General features: G+C 45.6%; 1 protein-coding gene across 1 annotated transcript in view; it reads left to right on the top strand.

Annotated features, from left to right (window-relative positions):
• The window catches only part of GABBR2 (gamma-aminobutyric acid type B receptor subunit 2), a 375,844-nt gene that overhangs the window by 112,655 nt on the left and 240,042 nt on the right, over window positions 1–23,147 (top strand). Inside the window, exon 2 of the mRNA XM_059070981.2 lies at window positions 1,605–1,742. Coding sequence (XP_058926964.1) covers window positions 1,605–1,742 — 138 coding nt within the window. The remainder of the gene's footprint in view (window positions 1–1,604; window positions 1,743–23,147) is intronic.

Here is a 23,147-nt window from a genome sequence, read left to right as displayed (position 1 = left end):
AGATGCCCTTTATTAGTTAGATAAAAGGTTGACATGTACCCACTATTGATTTTCATGAGAATTATGTTTTTAACCTTTTGAGAATTATATTCTGATAGGAGTTTGGGTTTTAAGTGCACAGAAAGCAGCAGAGTAAAAAGGGGACTAATTTATGTTTTACAAAGGGGCCTCAGACTGCTAGGTGATGAATGGGCTTAACTGGGTCTCAGGAGGAGCAAGACGCCCAGTTCGCAGCCAATGGCTCTGTCCAGGGGAGAGCCGGCCACACGGCTTGATGAGAGTGATGGAAGTGGAGAAGAGGGAGGTGAGCCGTAACTGATGCCCGACATCTGCGGACATTTGTCCTTGTTCACTTCCATAGCGGGTCGCCAGGATCTGTTTTCCTCTCTCATGTGCGAGCTGCTTGGCAGGGCTGTGTCCAATTTCTCTGTTTCCTCAGCATCCAGCCCTGGGCTGAACACAGAGTGGTGCTTGGCAAGTGTCTGCTGAACAGATTCTTTCCTTTAGATTCACCTCATTCTCCTTCTCCTCCTCCTCCTTTTTTATTGTGATAAAATGTATATAACATAAAATGTGCCACTTTATTTTTAGGTGTACAGTTCAGTGACATTAAGTACATTCACACTGTTGTGCAACCATCACCTCCATCCATTTCCGGAATGTTACCCTCACTGAAACTGTACCCATTAAACACTAACTCCCTGTTTCCTCCTCCTCTAGTCCCTGGTAACCACTATCCTACTTTCTGTCTTTATGAATTTGACTATTCTAGGTACCTCATCTAAGTGGAATCATACAACATTTGTCCTTTTGTGTCTGGCTTATCTCACTTAGCATAGTGTCTTCAGGTTTCATCCGTGTTATAGCATGTGTCAGAATTCCCTTCCTTTTTAAGGCAGAAAAATACTCCATTGTATGTATAAACCACAGTTTGTTCAACCATTCATCTCTTGATGGATATTTGGGTTGTTTACACTTTTTGGCTACTGTGAATAATGCTGCTGTGAACATGGGTGTACAGATATCTCTTTGAATCCCTGCTTTCAGTTCTTGGGGGTATATACCCAGAAGCAGAATTCTGGATCATATAATAATTCTGTTTAATTCTGTTTTGAGGAACTGTAGTACTGTTTTCTGTTGCAGCTGCACCACTTTATATCCCTAGCAGCAATGCACAAAGATTCCACTTTCTCCACACCCTTGCCAATACTAGTTGTTTTCTGCTTTTTTGATAATAGCCATCCTAATGGGTGTGGATTTATCTTCTTTTAAAATATAGATGACCATGATGGGAGAGGCCCAGGGTGAGGAATTTGGGGGCCCATTCCTCAGTGTGCTCTGAAGGGAGATAGCTGGGGAGCCTAAAGTCCTAGATTTGGAGGGCACTCAGAGGGAGGAGAGCTGGGAAGAGGGGTACCAAGACCACACCTCACTGAGCTCACAGCATGGGCTCAGGACTGGCTTAAAGAGAGGCCTCACAGTGAGAGAACTGAAACCCAGGTTTCCCATGAGGAAGTTTTGTTTGTGTGACTCCACTGTTGGGCTCTTGTCCCTGGGGAAAGCTGTTTCTAATTTGGGCTTCTCTTTCTTTGTGTTGCTCCTAGTGTGATAATGCAAAGGGGTTGAAAGCCTTCTACGACGCAATAAAATATGGGCCGAACCACTTGATGGTGTTTGGAGGAGTCTGTCCATCTGTTACGTCCATCATCGCAGAGTCCCTCCAAGGCTGGAATCTGGTACAGGTAAGGTCCGGGCTACCTTTGGTTGAGGAACTGTCTTTGGCCACCGGTCTTTCTCAGAAATGGTTCCTTGCCCAACATGGTTCCTAAGTTGCTCGGTTCAGACCTCCCATACTCTTTCCTGAATGATTACACAGCCTCCCGCTGCCCCTACCTCCTGGCTTGATCCTCTGGTCTGTCCTGGCTGACACAGTGGGGCTCTAAAGGGTAGCCCTGACACCATCACTGTGTGTTTGAAATATTGCAGTGACTCCCTAGCCCGACTTTCAGGGCTGTCAACATCCATCCAGTCTTCCTGTCCAGCCTCATTTCCTATCCCTGCCACTCACTCCATGCCTCAGCCCCTCTAAACAACCCACCTTTCCCCAAGTACACCCTAGACCTTCAGGCCTCAGAGACCTGCTCTCACTATTTCTTTAACTAGATGATCCAAACCTCCCTCCCTCACTGAAATTATTTTGTCCACTAAGACTGCCTTTCTCCTTGGTTAAGCCTTTACTGGGGCTCTTGGCTGTTATTCACTCTTTACACTGGCAAATGTTATATGCTTTTGAATGTTCCACCAGTGAATGTATGGTCTGATGTAGGTGAAACTCACCAGTGTTAGCTGTTATTTAGAATGTGAGAGAGAAGTGTAGAAAGATGAGACCCCACGATGAGTTGTGGCCCAGGAACATGTTTTACTTCTTTGCTTCATCCATCCATCCGTCACCCATTCATCATCCATCATCCATTCATGCATCCAATAAATATAATGCAACTTACTGTGTGTCTGGAATTTGGATAGACACTGGGGATATAGTGCTGAACAGGACAGACATGGTCCCTACCTGTTCAGAGCTTACATTCTAGGAGGGAGGCAGGCAACAAGCAAATAAACAATTAAGTAATAACACTAAGAGCAATACTTGTATAGTATGTATGTCGGGCTTATAACATACCAGACACTGTTCTGAGCACGTATTGTCATTAACTCATGTACTCCTTACAACTGTTGGTATTATGCTGTTGGTATTATCATCATCCCATTTTATAGATAAGGAGACCAAGGCACACAGAGGCTAAGTAACTTGCCCAAGGACCCTCAGCTCATAGGTAATAGAGCCAGGATTTAAACTCAGGCAGTTTGGCCCTTGAGATAAGATTGCGGTAAGGAAATGGCTAGGGTAGAAGTAAACAGGGTGATGGGATAAATAATGGCCGCCTCGAGGCAGTCAGGAAAGGCCTCTTAGAGGAGGTGACAATTGAACTCAGACCTGAAGGGTGAGAGGAGTTGGTTGGATGAAGAGTATTCCACGTCAGGATGGAATAGCAAATGCAGACAGCCTGTGATGGGAACAAACTTGGCTTGTTCAGGGAACGGAAAAGAGGGCAGTGGGGCTAGAGCATGGTGGGTGGGGAGTCAGGGTGGTGAGAATGAGAATGAAGGGGTGGGCAGGTGCCAGACCACGGGGGGATCTGGTTTCGTTCTGCTCACATTGACTGACGTACTTTCTGAGTCCAGCCTGTGTATGTGGGGCGCTGGGGGTAGAGCCCCAAGCTCGTGTCCCAGAGGGGAGGTGGGAGGCGGCCATAGCAGAGCTGTGATAAGGGAAGAGTGGGGTCCCAGGGGAGAGCCACCCACCCACTCAGCCCTGGGTTCAGGAAGCCTTCTCAGGGGAGGTGATAGGGAGCTGGCTGCGAAGGAGGAGAGGGCGTTGGACAGCTGGAGACGTGGAGGAGAGCGCTGCTGACAGAGGAAACTGGGCATGCAAAAGCAGGGGGTGGGAAGGAGTGTGGGCTTGGAGAGCAGTGAGTCATTCTCTGTGGCCGGAGCAGGCCATGCTGAGGGTGGGCGGATGCAACAGTGGATGAGGCCAGAAAAGCAGCTCAGCGTGCTTTGGTGCAAACCTAACCACGTAGCTGGTAACCAGCATGGCTCAGTGTGCCGGGGGAGCCTGGCTTCCAACCCTGCGGTGCCCACCGACAGCCGTGAGACCTTGGTGGAGTCATGCACCTTCTCTGCCCTTGAGCTTTCTCTCCTGAGTACTGAGGAGCACGCCAGACTCCTGCTGGTCAGGGCCAGGCGCTGCCTCTCTGAGCCTCAGCCTCCCATCTGTAAAAGCAAGGGACTGACCTCATAGGGCTGCTGTGTGGGCTAAATTTATTAAATAGGGATTAGAACTGTGCCCTGGCATGTCCTAAGCACTAAGTGTTTCTTGTTTTATTGTTGTTGACACCCCTGCCCCATCTCCTGCTATTCCCTTAGTTGAATACCCCAACTACTTAGCATTCCTTGTCTTTCCTGAAACACTGTTCCCACCACTTGAAACATCCCCTTCTCCCCATGACCTGTATGCCAAGTCCTACCCGTTCTCAGAGACCCAGCTTAAATGCTGCCTCTTCCAGGAAGCCTTTTCTTATTGCACTATCTAAAGTAGCCCTCTAGAAATTCTTTCTCTCACTTCCTCCTGTTTACTTCTAGCAGAGCATGTACATAGCCCACCACCCCCAAGCCTGTCTACCTTTCCCCCTCTTAGGGCTTGGCATATGTGGGGATGTATTTCATTGAGCTATGGATTCCTTGAGAACGGAAATGAGGCCTGAGTTACTCCTGTTTTTCCTGGTGCCTGACACTTCACAGACCTTATTAGATGTTGAATGGTCAGAGGGAGGGAGGGAGGGAGGAAGGGAGGGAGGGAGGGAAGGGTCTGCAGATGGATATTTTGCCCAGACGTGAGAGACCAAGCTTCCTGTAAAATCCCCACCCAGGGGAATCCAGGGAGCTTCCTGACCTTCTCTGAGCCTCACTTAAAACTGTCTGCCCCTCAGAATTCTCTAGGAGCTGCAGGAGCAAGCACAGTGTTGCAAACTCTTGGCTTGGCAGCTAGAGCTTCCCAGCCTCAGCATGCAAAAGAGGGCCTCCAGCCTAGAGGAGCTGATAAGGCAGAAACTTGGGTTATGAGATGTGGGGTGTATTATTTATTGCTGTGTAACAATCATCTTAAAACCTAGCGGCTTAAAACAACAATAATCATTTATTATTCCATTACTTCTGTGGGTCAGGAATTCAAACCCACAGAATGGCTTGCGCCTGCTCCAAGATGTTTGAGGTCCAGCTGGCAGACTTGGAGGCTGGGGGCCGGCATCATCTGAAGGCTTGCTTGGGACTGGAGGGTCTGCTCCCAGCATGGTCCCCTTACATGGCTGGCAAATTGGGGCTTCCCCATGGGGGCCTCTCCATAATGCTGCTAGAGGGTCCTCATGGCATGGCAGCTGGCCTCCCCCAAAACGAGTCATCTAGGAGACTAAAGTAGAGACTGCAGAGGTTTTTTGTATCTAGCTTCAGAGTTTGCATATCATTATTTCTGCCGTATTCTATTGATCACAAATTTAACTCTTATTTATGAGGGAGAGGACTATACAAGCTATAGCAGGAGGCGAAGATCACTAGGGACCATCTTGGAGGCTGGCTTCCACAGGAAGGAGGAATTCTGGGAGGAAAGCAGGAGCTCAGGTTGCCCAGCAAGGGAGGCTAGCTAGATGCTGAGTCCCTTCTCTGTTTTGCTGAACTCCTGCTCATCCTTCAAAACCCTGGATAGGTGCTGCTTCCTCTGTGATGCCTTTCCTGATCTCTTTCCTTCTGTGCCTCCCATCCCTAAGTGAATTAATTGTTCCCTCCTAAACAATGCCTTCTCAGTTGGGGGTCATCTCCCTCAAGCGGGTGAAAATTCATTCTTGTGGGAAGAGGGCAAAAAGTCTCACTCTTTTTATGTATAATGCACAGGTACACTTATGGTGCATAAATGGATATACAGTATATCTGTGATATTACAATTTCATGAGTGGGGTGGGATTAGGAAAAAATGCTTAAAGGTTTCTTAGGAGAGTGATAGTGAAAAGAAGATCGAGGAACGTGCATGGTTCTACATCACTTCTATATTGCATACGGTGTTCCATTATTAAATGAATTACATTCTGTGGAGAATAGTTTATTCTATATCTGGGTGTTCCCTACTAGACCGTAAGCTTCTTGGGGGCAGGGACTCTTGTTTTCTTCGCCTCTTAGTTGCCAGCGCCTTGCACAGGGCCTAGTACCCCAGTAGGTCCTCACTGAGTGCTAAACTGAACTAAGTTCAGGGGATAGACTGGGAGCCTGAAACCCTCCATGGTGGAGTTTCTCACAATGTGGACTTGACCATGGGGAGGCCGAGGACTTGGGAGAAAAATGCAGATCCTCAACCTCCACCTCAGCAGAATCCCTATGTGTTGTCGACAGGCTCTTGTGGGTAATTCTCGTGCTCAGTCCACCAGGTGTCTGGTGCTACTAGACACCTGGGCAGATCCAGGGCTCCAGCTATGCACAGATGAGGGACACTGAGGGGCTAAACTGGACGGTGCCCGGCAGTTTGGAGAGTTCTGGGGACCTGAATCACAGGGTGAGCCAAGGAGAACAGACTTCTCCCAGCCTGAGAAGTCAAGCAGGGGGATGTAGGAACAAGGATGTGGGTCCTGATGGAGAGTAGCCCTGGAAGATTTCTTCCTCCCCCCACGCTGGGGGAACACAGCCCCATCTGCTAACACAGGACCAGATTCTGGGGACCTCCCGCCCGCTCCCCACCTCCTGGAGGTTGAGCTTGTTTGAAGAGATGGTAGAGGACTGGGGTGAGTGGGTCTGATGTCACCCAAGGGATTTGATCAATCCCTTAACTTATTCAAAACTGGGCTCCGAAACAGAGTTTCACAAATGGGAAAATGCATGTAATTTGTGTAATTGAAAAGGAGCACTGACTGCCTTTTGGGGGAACAATGCTTTCTGGACCGAGACAGCCTGGAATGCATAATCAGTTGTTTCTGTTTCCTGGTACTACAAAAATAGGGATTTGCGCCACAAAGGGGTGAAAATTTACCCTGGTGCTAAAATCAGTTAAATTTAACTTTTGCTTTTTGCTGGGCTTCTTGATTCATGGTTGCTGTGTCGAGAGGCTAACATTGTTTAAGACGTGATGTGAGTCACTGGGAGCGTCAGCTCCTCCAACTAGACGCGAGGACCTTCATGGAGTCCAGGGCATGCAGTGCAGGCTTGTCCCTGTCCTCCTGGTCAGACCCCACCCAGGGTCGGGGCTCAGATCTGGGCCTCACACTGGGAGAGACTCACCAGGGCATAACCTGGGAGGCATCTGGAGAGGGTCAGGTTCTGGCTGTTGGAGAGCTGAGCATGTTCAGACTGGAGAACATGCAGGGCCCTGGGAAGGAGGGAGAAATCTTAGCCTCCAGACCTGCAGCTCTTTGAGAGATTTTGCTGGGTCTCTGAGATGTAGGTGGGGAGATGCAGGAGCAAGGCTGAAGTTAGAGGGGAGCAGGGTCCTCCACTCCCTGCAAGCAAGCCTTTGCTGCTGGAGGCATCTGGTGTGGAGCAGGCTGCCTGGCTATGAAGTAGTGAGGTCCCGTTGCCGGAGGTTCCCCGAACATTCTAGTCTCATCCAGTCCCACTGTTGCTGAGATTTAATCCATAGAGTAGGCATACACCAGGTTGCTGGCTCTCACACTATATGGTGAGAGTCATTTATGGGGGCCAAGGATGTGCTTGTGTTAATGCAGATTCCCAAGCTCCATTCTGAGCAGGTCCAGATTAAGGGATTCATCAAATCCTTAAAGGACTGTGGACCCCACATCTCACCCCCACTGCCATTTCAGTACCAGCAGTTCAGGTGACGTGGATGCAGTTTGTTCCTGGGAACTTGCTTAGGCCAGGTGATCTCTAAGTCCGGCTCATCTCCCAGACATCAGGACTCTGACAAGTGCTCCTGGTCCACAGAATTTCAATTTACACAGCCGCTGTTAGAAAGAGGACATGGAGGAGATAGCAGGGGATGCAAACATCCCCAGGACAAAGCCCACAGCCTGTGGTGTGGCAAAAGGTGCTCCTTCATCTTGCTCCTCTCTTTGCCACCCACCTGCTCCTTCAAGCCCCCATCCACTTACAGGCTGTTCTCTCTGCCGTGGTCTCTCCACCTGGCAGGGTGCAGTTTGGCTGCCCCTTCCTCTGTGGAGCTTCCTTTTCCTTCCCCTGTGCTCCTTTACCTGCAGAGCCCTTGCATGGTGTTTGCTGCCCTGTGCCTGCGCCCGCCCGGCCTCAAGCTGCCCTAGGTCAGGGCCTGGTGCAGTCCTGACTTAGGTGCTGAGGGGTACCTGGGCATGTTTGCCGACAGAGGGCTGGATGCCTGCCTTCTAGGCCTCAGGCTCATCCCTAATGATGAGGGCAGATCATCAGAGCCTGCCAGACCTAGAGGAACCCAAGGGCTTTTCAACTGCAGCCCCTTGGTAAAAGGACATAAAGGGCACCTGAAATGATCTATGGCACGGCCTCAGCTCACATCTCCCATCTCTGGCCCTGATGCTTTTGAACTAATATGCTTCCTTTGGAAATGTTTTCAGACTCCCTCAGAATCCTTTCCTCAGAGATCTGAAGGTGGCTTGCTTCTGACCCTGCCTTGCACATTTTTGGAGAAGTTCTACAAAGCTCCCACCAACATAGTCTGTCCTTCTGAAAGCACAGAGCCTGGGAAGCAGGAGGATTTAGCGCTGGGTGGGGAAGATGGAGGCAGGGTAGCTTGAACAAGAGATGGAGGCAAAGCCAGCAAAGGTACACGAGATGTGGCCAGCGGGAGTTCACACCCTAAGACCAGGACAAAACTCCTTCCTTCTTGGGAGTGAGATGATAGTTGCCTCAGCTTGCAAAGAGAAATAGTCTTGCTGATGAAAGTAAAGTCAGATTCCTGAAGGGATAAAGGGCTGCTCGCAGGAAGTTGCAAACACTATTTCATCAAGAACCGTATCCCGCAGAGCCTGTCCTTTAAAAAGGCAGCTGCGGCAGATTATTAAATTGTAGATGCATTTCTCCTGGCACCATCCCAAGACTCCCCTCGGCAGCCCACCCTGCTTCCTGGCCTGCCTTGGCACTCCCTTGAGGACCTTCCCGGGCAGGAACATTTCAGTTTGTGTGATGGGGTTGTCTCCTTGGCCAAGCTCATGTGAGGGAGTGGAAGTGAGGAGGGCATGTAGACAGGAGAACCTTGACTCTGTGTAACTGTTGGCACATTTAGGACTTGATTTTTGAAAAAACTAAGTGTGTAACTGTTGGCACATTTAGGACTTGATTTCTGAAAAAACTAAGTCATGCTTGGTTTTGACATTTAAAAAACCAAATCTGTGAAAACCCTCAAATCAAGCCCTTTGCTATTTACTGAGTTCCAACATAGCTCTAAACTATCGGTCGATGCCATTTCCTTTATAGGAACAGAAATTTTGTCATCTGACTTGATTTTCTCATGTGATTATCTTATTAAAGCTGTAGGTTGCCTGAGAAATCAAAAGATTGTTTCTTACTTAGCTGTGGTTTGTGGAATTTGAGGTAGATTCATAGAAAGACATAAGGTCTTAGCAGTCATTGGGTCCAGTCTCCCTGTTGCACAGACTGGGAAGCAGAGGCCCAAAGTGAGTAGGATCTTACCAAGTTCTCACAGTAACAGCAAAGCTGGGTCCCATGGCTCACTCTCCAGTGCTTTGTAATTACACTATGGTTTTATTTTATCTTTCTCAGCCTCACTTTTCTCTTATGTAAAATGGGAATAGCAAATTAGCCTAATATGTTTTGTGCAGTTGTGAGAATCAGTGAAGGCTTTTCCTCTTTTAGGTGAAAGCACCTTTATAGACTACAAAACAGTAGCTGCTGGTACAATGTTATGATGTGATAATGTTACAATGACAAGGACTCCTCCCCAGGAGCAGACCTCCTCCGATTATAGCCCCTGTTTTGCATCAACAGCAAAGGTTACTTACTCTGGCACTGCAGACCCTGAAACTTAAGGCATCAGAGGCAGGATAGGGGTTCTTCAGCAAGACACTCAAGGTGCACATAACGTCTGCTTCTCAGCCCCCAAGAGTCAAAATCCAGCAGGCCACAACTCCACCATTGCCCAGCCCTTGTGGCTGCCACACCCTTGCCGTGGAGTGACAGAGACTGTGGACCTGATCAGAAACCACTCAGGAGCCACAGTGTGATTAGCCACAGTTGGAAACTTCACTGCCGCTGCTGCTGCTGTGCTGCTCTCTAAGAAAGAGAATGGAGGCCAATAATCCAGGATGGGTTGGAGCCATTTCTTGGCGCTGGTCTCTTGAGGGGCCATTTAGCACATTAATAATCTATGAGGTGCTTCCACCTTCTGGATTCATTAAAAAAAAAAAAAGTAGGGGAGGAAAAAGAAGAAATATTAAAGGCATGCATTATGGGCCAAGTAAAGCGGGAGGGAGAGACCCTGAGGACTGGAGACTATGGATAGACCTTCCTGGCCGTGACATTGGATGCCAGTAAAGTAAGGTTCTGGGAGCAGGTGGAGTGTCATACATGAGGGGAGGGAAGGTTGCTAGCTATTGGTTTGCATACAAATGGGTGGGAGGAAGCATGAGCCCTCAACAGGGCTCTAGCAGGACCCATTGATCTTCTGTGGGGAAAGGGAAGTGTTCCGTTCTCATTCATTCATGCTCATATTTATTTATTCATTCCTTTATTCAACAAGTGTAGTGCCTGCTGTGTACTCTCCCAGACCAGTGCAAATTCCACTGCCCAGCGCTGCCACCCCAGGACAGGTGGATATGGCAGAAGAGCAGTTGGGCATAGTAGCCAGAACTGAGGCCTAAAATCTAGAAGCTCTGGGTAATTGTCCCTCCTATGTCTGTCACTGACAGCAGCCTTGGGCAAATCGGCAAGCCTCCTGGAGCCTCACTGAACTCATCTCTGAAATGGGCTAACTAAATCTGCCCTTCTTCTGGGGCCATTGAGAGCATCAGATAGGACAGGGAAGGTGGAGCAGGTGGTGGCCCTTTTCACACTGATGCTCCTTACAGATTAAGGATCATATTACCATTACTGGTGCTTTTGGCATCTGAGATGCCAGGCAGGCCCTGGGCAGGGAACTCCGTGAAAAATTATGTCTCCATTTGTCTCTAGATTCATAGTTTTGTGGATGAAATGAACTATCACAGACCGCGAAGGTGACTCAGAACAGTAAAATTAAAACAGAGAACCTGCAGGAGAGGCCAAATAAGCCCAAGGCATCTGTGAGAGGTGCGCATGCTCTTTTCTGGTTGAGTTTTCACAGAAGCAGAGGAAAAAAGGGCACGATGCTACCAAGTGCATGGCGGTTCCCAGTCTATTCCTGCCAAGGACCCAACCTGTATCTTTCCTGTCCATCTGGTAAAAGATTCAATTCAAGGTTCTGTCCCCCATTTTTAATTCAAGACCATGGTATCTAAAGTAATATCAGTTCCCAGTGTGCAACTCCAATGGACCTATTGTTGATGCGTCTTTCACCGCCTGGAAGTATGCTGGGTATAAATAATTCATTCTAAATAAATAAATTACTCGCACTGCTTACGGTACGGCTGATGCTGCTAGGAAGCAGCACAACCACAGATTATGTTGAGTCGAGTCTCGAATTACAAGTTGAATCTGGAAAGAACTAGAAAGGGAATCAGAAAAGTAAGTCTCTCTAGGAGGACAAATGTGTATAATGGGTATAATACCAACCTAATGGGGTAGTAATAATAAATGTGGAGCAGGAAACGTGGACAGGAAAGGCTCATGCAAATGGGGACGAGCTGGTCACCTTCACCAGGCCCTGTCCTATTTCTAGCAGCCTGGTCTCTGAGTGCTTTTCTAGTGCTCCAGGTGATTCTGATTCACAGCAGTGGGTGAGAACCCCTGCCTTAGGGTGACGGGCCACCCTCAGGTGGAGACTGGATGGCTCCTGGTGGGGATGCTCAGCGGGGATTCAGGCACCAGATGAGGGGGTTGGACTAGGCAATGTTTCTCAAGTGTATCTGATGGTAGGACTCATCAGGCGAGGCAGAGTAGGGGCAGGGTACTGGTTTACTGGTGAAAAGTCAGATTTCCAGCTTCCCTGATCAGCATCTCCAGGGAAGAAGCCTGGGAAGCTGATTTTAAACAAATGCCTTGGCTAGTTCTTATCATCAAGGAAATACTGGTCTAGAGATTCTCTGAAGCAGTGTGGTCCACTGTCCAGCAGCAGCACCTGGGAGCATGTTAGAAATGCAGACTCCCAGGCCCCACCCCAGACCTACCCACCCTGACTCTGAATTTTAACAAGATCCTAGGTGTTCCTTGCCAATCAAAGGTACCTGTCACCCAGGATTACCTGGAGTTTCTGAAGGACAGCCAGGTGTGTCAGCTGAGTGGGAAAGGGTTTTGAGGCTAAGTGTTCAGACGGCAGTTGGCTTAGGGGAGAGAACTACTGATTCAGTCCCAGGATCTGCTTTTGGAATGTCAGAGTGAAAGTGCAGGTGCAGTCAGTGTTCTCAACACCTCTGGACGTCCCTGCAGTCAGCCTCATGGACCACAGGGGCTCTTGTCAAACTGTGGTGCTTGAGCCTCAGTGTGACAGGCTGACCCGGGAGTCTCTTTCAGCCAGAAAGGCCCCCGATCCCATAGTGGCCAGAAGTGCAGAGGGAACCTGTGGCTCCAAATAAGGAACAAAGGAAAGGGCACTGGGTCAACATGAGAATACCTGGCTTCCCATCCCGGCCCTGCCATCTCCAGCTGGGTAGCCTTCCACAAACCACTCCCCCTTACTGGAGCCTGAGCATCATCATATCCATAACTGCCTGCTTTCCTCCCAGGACTGCGGTAACACTGGCATGAGACAGGGCCCCGGGTGCTTGGTGGCTTCTGGGCAGCTGCTCTGGGACAAAAGTACAGGGTTTGTGTCGTGGTATGACATTGCCCGCCCCATCCTCGTCCTGTTTGATAAAGTGGTCTTGTGCCTATTTGTACAGACGAGGAAACAGAGGCCAAGAGGGGCTAACGTGCTTGGTCAGCTTGTAATACTGATAATACCGCTGTTTTTCTTGGGCTTGTGGTCATATGGGCTGGGGTTCCCATACAGGCTCTGGCACTTGTCAGCTGAGGCCTTGGGCAGATTATGCTCCCACTCTCAGCCTTTCATTTGTGATGTGGCAGTGGCACTGTACTGACCCTAGCTGGTTGTGAGATGGCCTGAGATGATGCCCACAGTTCCCCGCCCCACTCTCACACTCCTTCAAGGACCAGAGCACCCATGTGGCCTCCTGATCTGCCTCCCGGGATCTGGGGCCAGCTCCCTAAGGCTAGCTGTCTGTGTAGCCTCTGTACATCCCTTCCTGGGTCTCCCATTGTAAAGGGAGAGGGTTGGGCCAGTTGATGGGCCAGATAACCTTTATAACGTCAAGTCCCAATTCCCTGTATCCCCTGTGGCTCAAAGCCATCAGCACCTGCCTTCACCCTGTTAGCTTCCCTCTTGGGTCCTGCATGCGATTCCCTCCCCTAGCGGCTCACGGGTTGGGGCCTGGTTCCCCTTCCATTCCTAAGCCACTTACCACTTAGGCGTGCAGTCTCCCCAAGAGCTCTCCAGGCAGAGAACCCTCCATTCTAAGGTGAAGGAAGTGACCCCAGACAGGCGACGCATCCTGCATAAGGTCATTCCGTGAGTGGCGGCAGAAATGTGACCCCAGCATTCTGTTCAGTCCCCCTCTAGTCCATTCCCCGCGTGCTAAGGGATAGAACCTGCTCTCTGCAGCTCTGGGGCCTTTGCCTGTGCTGTGTCCACTGCCCAATGCCCTCTCTGTTACCCCTCTGCACCTGGTGGAGTCCTCTGCATTTCTGATATTTAGTTCAAGTGCCACCTCTTTGAAGACTCCCTAATCTTCCACAGCCCTGCTCCCCAGCTGCAGGAGGTCCCTGCCCCCTCCCTTTGCCTTTTCTTCACTTATTTCATCTCTGCCCTTTCTTCAGTATATTGCAGTTTTTTGATGAGGTTTCAGTGTTACCCACCACACTGTGAACTCCTTCAGGACAGTCTTTGCCAGTCTGAGCCTTGGCTGTACCCCAAGGGCCTTGCACAGAACCTGGCACTGAGTAGGTGCTCAAAAAGCATGAATGAACACATCTGGGTGGCACGTTACAAAACCAGTTTGTAGTACTACTGGCCGGCATTTCAGTGGCCTTGGCCGTGGGGCAGGCATGGTTCTAAACACTGTGCCCAAATGAACTCATTTCCTCTACACACCAATCCTATGAGCTGGACACTACTCTTCTCATTTCACAGATGAAGAAACGGAAGCACAGAAAGGTTGGGTGTCTCTCAGGGGCTTGCCAGGATGAAGTGGTTCTGGGGTCCATGCTGGCATCCACTAAGCACACCGACACTCACAGCCTCATCTAGTCCTTGGAGCAGCACTGTGGGGAAGGAAGAACAGGTATCATCCTAGTGAGGCAGAATGAGGGAAGTGAGATGCAAAGAGCAAGACTTGCCTTGCCTCCTGCTGTGAGCAGACCTCAGGGTGCAGAAGTGGGGGCCACGGAGGCTCCCTCCAAGTCTCTGGGGCCCCTCCCCAGCCCACCTTGCCTGTCCGCAGGTGATGCTGGCATGAGCCTGTCTGTGCAGACCTGTGTTTTCCCTGTAAATCATTTATGACACACACACACACACACACACACACACACACACACACACACACACTTTTTAACTTATTACTCATCCAGTAACTTGTTGTATGTAAAAAATGAATGCTTTTTTTCAACTCAGAAAATAGATGGACTGGTTGTCATGAAAATCAATAACATACTAAATATTTCAAGCATATGGTACTTAGAGTTCTACTCTAGGTGGTTTTGTAATGAATGGCTTGATTCTTTTTTAATAGAGCATTGCCTACTTTCATTTTGAATTATACAGAAGGCTTTTGCTTTGAATCTGTTTACTAAGAAGATTAAATAATTGATTATTTCCATGATGCCAAGATTGAGCGTTATACAGTAGGAAGCGCTCAACTTGAGGAAAACAATCTGAGGTCAGATGACTATTTAGACGTTATGCCCGAATGCGGATGGATATAAGCATAATTTTCTCAAAGTTCCCCCAAGTTCCCACACAAGCTGTTACATGGCACTGTCCTGGTTACTTCTAAGATGGCATGTTGGCTTTGCGTGACCAGAAAATGGCTCCCTTCTAGTCCTGGGTGTCTTCTGAAACTCCAGGCCCCTTGCTAGAGTCATGGTTATGTAGACGCTCAGCACAGCAAAGCAGCTGTGCTGGATCAACCCAGCACCCATACTAGCAAAAAGGGATCTTTGCTCAGTTCTCAGTTTCAACACCACTTCTCTGGGAAGCCTTTCCAGCCAGATCACTGCCTCTGCTAGAGACATCCGTGGCACCTGTCTCTCCCTGCCCTGCAGCATCCTTGCAGGTTCAGTTCCCAGTTCAGTGTCCAGCTTGCCTGAGAGTTGTCAGCTCCCACCATGAGGGTGAGACCACATCTCCTTTGCTGGCAGCTAGAATCCCAGAGCCAGGCATGTGGCCTGGAATATAGGAGAACCTCCAGGAATTCTTGTTTTGTTTTTGTTTTGGGGTTCCTTCTTTCTCAATCTCTCACTTTTAGGTAAGTAACATTGTGAATTCATGGATAAAGTATATTAAATGGATTGTATTCCAATCAGTTGCAGACATTTTTTTAAATGCAGACATTAAAGCAGTTTTTGCTGCTCTACTTATGTTTCTGCCTTTCCTCCAAATTTTCTTCCAGTTTTTTATTTTGAAAAATTTCAAACCCACCAAAAAAGGTAAAAGTACAATGAGCATCATACACCCTTTACCTAGATTCACCAGTTGTTTGCTTTTTGCCATGTGTGCATTTCCCTCTCCCTCTCTCTCCCCTACCTGACCCCGCCAGAACACGCACTTAATTTTTGTTAAAGCACTTGACAATACTTTGCAGATTCAATGACATTTCATCCCTAAATATGTCAGCATGAATCTCCTAAGAATAATTAAATTCTCTTACATAACCGTAGTATAATTATCACATCTAAAAAACTAACAGTGGTACAATAATATTACCTAATATATGGTCCATATTCAAATTTCCCCAGTTGTCCCCAGAATGTCCCTTTTGTCATTTATTTGTAGGGGTGGGTAGAAGGGGATCAAGGGTCCAACCGGGAGCATGAATTATATTTGTCGTCATGTGCTTAGTCTTCTTTAACCTAGAATATCCCTCCTACTTTTTTTTTGGGGGGGGTGCTTTCAGAATATTGACCTTCTTAAAAATCTCAAGCTAGTTGTTGTATAAAATGTCCCCAAAATCCAGAATCTGGATTTGTTTGATTGTTTCTTCACAATTAGATTCAGGTTAAACAGTTTTGGCAAGATTAAGCTACATTTTTTACATCATCTTCTCAGTGCATTGCATCAGGAGGCCCACGTTTGAACTATTGTCAATGATGCTAAATTTGATCACTTGGTTACAGTGGTATCTGCTAGATTTATTGTGAAGATACCTTTTTCCCTTAATAATTATTATGTAATCTGTGATGTAAGACTTTGAGACCATGTGAATATCCTGTCCTCCACGATCTTTCCCCTGATGGTTTTAGCATCTATTGATGGTCCTTGCCTGAATCACTGTAAATTACATTGGAGTTTCAAAATGGTCATTTTCTAATTCTCTTCCTCCTTCCACATTTAAGCTGATATTCTTCTCTACAAAAGAGTGTTCCCTTTTGACCCTTTCTTTCCTCCTCCTGCCCCATTCTCTCCCTTCCTCCTTTCTCTGCTGTCATTTTGGGTACTTAATATTTTACCTGCCTTAGACTTGGAGTCAGCCATTTCTCCAAGGATCCCTGATTCTTTCTGGTGGGGAATCATATTTAGAAACCACAGTCTGCGTGCTAGGTATGCTCATTGCTACTGGGGTTCACTGCTTCTAGATTTTTGCAGTGAACTAAGGTCGAAAATATAATATTTAATGTTTTAAACAAAATAATGTTTAAATTTGAATCTGAGCATCAGAAGATAATCACACAAATGTAGGACATCCTGCAAGTCACCTGGCCTGGTGACTTAATAAGGTTGCAGAAAACAAGAACAACAGCAGAAGGGCAGAGGACTGTTCTAGATGAAAAGAGACTTTAAAAATATAACAATCAAATGCAAGCCTCGTGTGTTGATTGGATCCTGAATTCTTAAAATGTAAAGGGCATATTAGGAAAATCAAAGAAATCTGAATGTGGACTATACATTAGATGATACTGAATTACTACTCATTTTTGTAAGTGTGATAATGATGCTGTAATGATACTGGAGAATGTCATTATTAGGAGATGCATTCTGAAATATTTAGGAGTAAAGTGTCAAAATGTTTACAAGTTAATTTCAAATGTTGAAAACAAAAACGTGTGCATGTGTGTGCATGTACATATGTGTGTATCTCTCTGTGTATGTATATTATATATGTGTATATTTATAGAGAGAGGAAAGAAGATGTGGGAAATGGCAAATGGTGAAAGGTATATGGTGTTCATTGTACTGTTCTTTCAACTTTTTTGTAGGTTTGAATATTCTCACAATAAAAAGCTATGAATGTGTGTGGGGTTGGGGGTGGGGAAGGGACTATATCCCTCCTTATTTGGACAATAAAGATGTGTCCAGAAGTCCCCTTATAGATTTTTCTCCATGTGATTACATTAGCAATTTGATATAGTCTTTTTTTTTAAATTATTTTTTAATATACTCTTAAGTGCCTTTGTTTGCAGTTTTCAGGGATTGATTTTTTGTTGTTGTTAATTAAATTAATTTTTAAAACATATAACTTTTTAAATTAAATTTTAAGAAAATTTAATTTAAATTTTAATTAAATTAATTTCCTTCTGATTGACGCTTTCCCACTAGCTGCACTCCAAACTAGCCTATCTAGAGTTACTGTTTCCCAGATCCTCTCTTACTAGGCTAAATGATTGCAAAACGTGGTTTAAGGCATTTTAAAATATTTGTTTCTCTTCTTTATCTAAGTAATTATACTGTTTCAGCTTATTCTGCAATGGCTTTGTACATATCCAGTTGGATGAGTTCGATTATGATTTATTGAATTACTTCAAAGCAGGTAGATCTGTGTTTAAGGGTCTTATTTTTGGTGTTATATTTTTAACTGATTGTATGACCTCTGGGGAAGCATTCAAAGAGAATTCTTGTCTCCAATCCAACTTGCCTCTCTCTGTTCTATGCCACCTCTGTAGATAACCATTTTTATTAGTTTTAAATGTATTCTTCCAGTGTTTCTTGTTGCAAATTTGCACAAATGTGTGTGTGTTTATTTTTTTTCTCCTTATGCAAAAGCTAGCATACTATATGTGCTATTTGGCATGTTGCTTTTTTTACTTTATTTTCCTGGAGCTTACTGTTTTATCACTATGTAAAGACATTCTTTATTCTTTTTACAACTGCATAGCACTTCTTTGTGTGGATATACTATAATTTGTACAGCCAGTCCGCTATCAATAGACATTTGGGTTGTTTCCAATCTGTTGGAATAACCTTGGCCATATGTCATATTTGTGCCAGTGTAAGTTGGGGGTGAATTCCTAGAAGTGGGATTTCTGGGTCAAAGGGAAAATGCATCTATAATTTTTCTAGAAAATACAGCTTTACTGAATGAAAGAGAATACTAATGAATGAACTTGATTAAGAAGAACAGAAAGTAAAAGGCTGATATCTAAATGGAGACATAAAACAATTAGACTAAATAATTCTTTTTGTGAGAGAGGCTGGTTTAAAACCCTTCTGGCAATGTTGTCTCTAATCCAGCGATTTTCATTTTCTCGCCTAAAGAGAGAATTTGCCTTGGTTTGTAAATTAAACATAGAATTACAAAATCATGAAATTTTAGAGCTGAAATAAAAATCCACCTGGTGCAGTCTCCTTATTTTAGCAGTAAGGAACCTCAGGCCCAGAAAGAGAAGGGAAGAACAGAAGGATAAAGAAGAAATCACAAATTTAGTTCATTCCATCCAGTTCAATGAATGGTAGGTAAAATATCTGCCTTGTAATAAAGCAAGAGTCAAATGTAAAATTATACTACTGAACACCCTCAAGATATTACATGAAGAGCACAGCAGTTCAGACCCTTGAGTGCTTTCTGTTGCAACGATCTCTCCTTCAACAGAACTCTCTTGGTGTAAATGGATTTTGTTTCACATCTTTTATGTTATTCTAAGGCATTCAAATGTAGTCATGATGATAAGTTGGATCAGGTGAAGGGATTGACTGGCCGTGTGCATTCTGGCCGATGACGTGGGTCGTCATGCTTGCTGAGGGTAGTCTGAAATTACATAATCACGGCGTTGGTAGCATTCTGTTTTGATTCCAAGTAGGCAGCATGGAGCAGCAAATGAGTTTAGCTCAGCCCAGCTGTGGACTTGTGCTGTGAGCCTGGGCAAGTCCCTTGTCTTCTCTTCCGTGGTCCTCATTGTGTAAAATGAGGAGTTGGACAAGCCCAGGATGGCAGATAAATGAATGCGTTGGTGCCATTACTTTCCCCCTCCTGTGCTAATTGTAGACATAACATAATTGGTCACCACACTCTCTTCACTGACTTAACCCACTTCTCTTGGCAGCCACTGTCAGCCTGTTGATGATATAACATAGACTCAAGCCTGTTTACCACCTCCGGCTTGGATGGTTACTTAGGGTTACCAGATAGAATACAGGATGCCTAGTTAAATTTGAATTTCAGATAAATAAAGAATAAGTTTTTAGTACAATTATGTCCCCAATATTTCTAAATATGGCAACCCTCTTAGGCCATTTCTACTTCTACAGTTATTTCTCTTTTTTTTCTATGTAATTAATTTCTTTCATTTGAGAGAGCCACCCTCTTTTTGGTTCTTCTGATAGTGCCTATTCTCCCTTGCCTAGCTAAGAGTCTAGCTCATTCTACATCATTTAAATTTATACTATGGTTTAATTTAGTGGAAAGTGATGGAAATTTGAGTAGATTTTTATTTCTGAGGGTCATATATTCTTTAAGACTCCTTAACGCACCTGCAGTCCCATGTTTCCCAGACATCATTTGCATATCACTTTCTTGATTTTATCAGATCTGTATAACACTTGTATTATTAATTTATTTAGTATTTTCCTTTAAATCAACTCATCCTTTTATTTAAATACCATGAATGGAAAATCAGCATCATTTACTAAGAAGTGTAAGAGTAAATAAAGAGAAAACATACCTATTAAGAAATAAAATATTAGACTGGGGCTCACCTGAAATCACTGGGTATGCCACCAGCAGTGCACATAAAACACAAAGCTGACAAATCCAAACTCCTTGCCAGTTTTGGAATCCCTTTCATGACCCTGGTGGACAACCCTTGAGCATCTCCTTGAATACCTTCAGTGATGGGGAACTCAGTGCTTTGCAAGGTTTTGATTCATTCTTGAATACCTTATTATTAAATATTTCTGCTTTTATTGGTTCATATTAGCCTCCCTGAAATAGTTGTACATTGATCTGAGTTTTCCTATTTATTTGATAAATATTTGAGTGCTTCTTAGGTGACAGCTTGAGTGCTTGTTATCTTACAGTCTTATGGAGGGAAGTAAGGATGCAATTACAATACAGTGCAATAGATTTGATGGGGCTGGGGTGGGGAGGTGCACTTGGCCTAGACTGGAGGTGTGGGGAGGTGTTCAGGAAGGCTTCTTCATGGGGGAATGAGAGAGAGCCTGGTATGCTTTGGGAGGTAGAAGGCTGGAGTGAGAGGGTGAGAAAGGAGGCTGGAGCAGTAGAAAAGGTGAGGGATGAGCTGACCAGGTGGGTGTTGTAACCCTCACCTTCTGTTAGCATAGGACTTAACTTCTTATAGAACATTTTCACAACCAAGTTCTCATTTGGAAAAAAAAAAAAAAGAAAAAAAAGAACCCTGGAGAGTTAGGACAGGACTTATTCTCTCCATTTCATGGGTGGGGAGACTGAGGCCTAATGGATTGCTAGTGGAAGTGCAGCTGATACATGGAGGAGTTGGGTCTTGATGTTCCATAACCACATACCCATGCTCCTTTCCTTGTGCCCCCAGCCCCAGCCTCACTGGTCCAGGATGACCTTCTCTGTCCCACTGAAGAAGATTTCACATTCTTGGAAAGCGCCTTTGAATCTTTTATCTTGATCTAACTTAACTTCCCCAGGACTGATCATGAAGCAAATCTCAGAGGTCAGGAGTCAGCATTCTGCTCTCCTTTCCTTGGTTATGGGAGGTGTTGGCTCACAGGGGTAAATGGAACCTACAATGACCCCTTCTTTTAAAGCCCAGTTGTCTGGGCTGTGAGATGCTTGGCGACCTCCACCCTTCTGACCTTTCTGTGTGCTCTCTCTGTGTGTGTCAGTGGGCAGGTGGCTCACAACCCCCCTCAGGAGTCTTGGCCTGTCCTGGTTGAGTGACTCCTGGGTAGAATACTGCTACCCAGAGCTTTGTCCGGACTCCCTTTAGATGCTCCAAGGTGACAGGCTCAGCTGAAACCCTGTCTTTCTCAGCCACACAAACCACTGCTTGCCTTCCTCTCCAGCCCCATTCTATATGAAAACCATGGTGAGCTCTTGTCTGGAAGGCAAGCACGGGGGCGTTTTGTGCCCCAACTGCCTCCCTTGCCCCTCCTCTTCTCTCTCTTCTCCCATGGCTACAGAGAGGATTGGAGATAGCCCACAAAATGCTCACAGACCAGTCAGTGAAATGCGCCTGGCTATCAATTACTTCTCAGCACTCCACAGCAAGGGCAGGAAACAGTGCTGGAAGAACTGAGGGATGGCAGGAAAGGCTACATGGAGGAGGTGGCTGTGAGCAGGCCTGGACAGATGAATAGGAGCTGGCCCTGAAGAGAAGGGAGAATCCACCAGATGGAAATGCTGCATCCTCTCCTACTGCAAGCATCACGCCGGGCCCCAGCACACCTTTCCCCTCCATAGATGTGATGTCAACCTATTGACTCATTAGATGTGCTAAATTGACATGAGGAGACATGATTTTTGCAGTGTAGTAATTAAAAAGCAGTTGGCTTCACAGCTGTGATCACATGAGAGTGCTTCTTACCCCTGAAGACATCAGCTGAAAGCAAAGTGCAAAGGAGCTGATGTGACTTGTTAATTTCCTGTATTTGTCACCTACACAGCTATAAGGGAGAAATGAATGAAGCATCTTATCAGAAGTTTAAGAGAAAATTAAAGACATATGTCCTAATTGTACACAATTAAACAAGCAATATAATCATTATTATATTTAATTAACAAGACATTTAAAAATTGCCAGGTTAGTATTTAGAAGGCCCAATTTAGAATTATTTCTCAGCCTGGTAGTAGCCACGTCACTGTGAGCAAACCCTTCCATTCTCTGAGGTCTCTCATCTGTAAAATGGGTAAACTCTTCTCCACTCTGCCCTCCGCAGGGTTGAGGTGTTATTGAAGGAAAGGGCTTTGTAAGTTAAAAGGCTTTTCATAATTGTAAGAAATACCGTCCAATTCTCATAACTTCTAAGTCTAGAAGCTGTGATCTAACATTAACAGTCATTAGTTGGGCGCCTGTGTTATTCTGATCCTCAGAATAGCTCTAAGATTTGGGGGGAGGCTTGTCACCCTGGTTTATAGAGGGGGACGGATCCCAAAAGGTGAAGTAATGTTCCTGAAGTTGCATAGTGAGTGGTGGAGCTGGCATTCAGACTCAGCCTGTCCAAGCTGAAACTCCAAATTCTGACCCCTATGGACCATACCGCTTTTTCAGCACCGGCTTACTTTTGCTCTTTCTCTATTTTACTCCTATTTTTTACTTATAAAGGGGAAAAGAAGGATTTGAGGGATTTATTTTACAACCTTCTTTACATAAAACAATGATAGAAATGTTGCAGAGGGGAGTGAAGAAGGAAATAAAAATCACAGAATGCCACATGGAAAAAATTGTATCTTAAAGAGCAAAAAATTAAGTTACTTTGCAATTTAATATTTACACATAAATAAAAGCTATCTCTCTTAGACTGGTGATGGACAGTTGGGTATTGATTTTATTATTACTCTTTGAACTGAACATACATATTTTACACACATATATGTAGTTTATATTTCCTAATAAAAGTATAAAAGAGAAAAATGTGAAGAATTTTATCTTCAGTAAAAAATCAAATATACATATGAGTTTTGTTTCATGTAATTGAATTGGAACATCTCAGGTAATCGAAGCATAATAAGCCATGGATTCAGTATTGTTTTTTCTTTTAAGCAAATCTTCTTTTTTTTCTTCTCTCTTCTTTTAAATGGCCCCAGTTGCTTTCTCATCTTGTACCTGGGTGTCTCCCTAAGAAGCAGCCTTGTCATTGGAGAGATGAACCACATAGTGTCTACCTCATAAGGTGGTTTTGCACATTCAATGACAAAGTGAACCTTTCACACCAAGCCCTGCACACAATGCCTGCCCCACGGCAGGTGCTCGCTAAGCAATACCTTGAAGGAGTCAAAATATCTGAGTTCAAATCCCACTTTGCCCCTTGCTGGCCATGG

The sequence above is a fragment of the Kogia breviceps genome, chromosome 8 (genome assembly GCF_026419965.1).
Source record: "Kogia breviceps isolate mKogBre1 chromosome 8, mKogBre1 haplotype 1, whole genome shotgun sequence".
NCBI classification, from domain to species: Eukaryota; Metazoa; Chordata; class Mammalia; order Artiodactyla; family Physeteridae; genus Kogia; species Kogia breviceps.
This window is presented reverse-complemented; position numbering and strand designations above follow the sequence as displayed.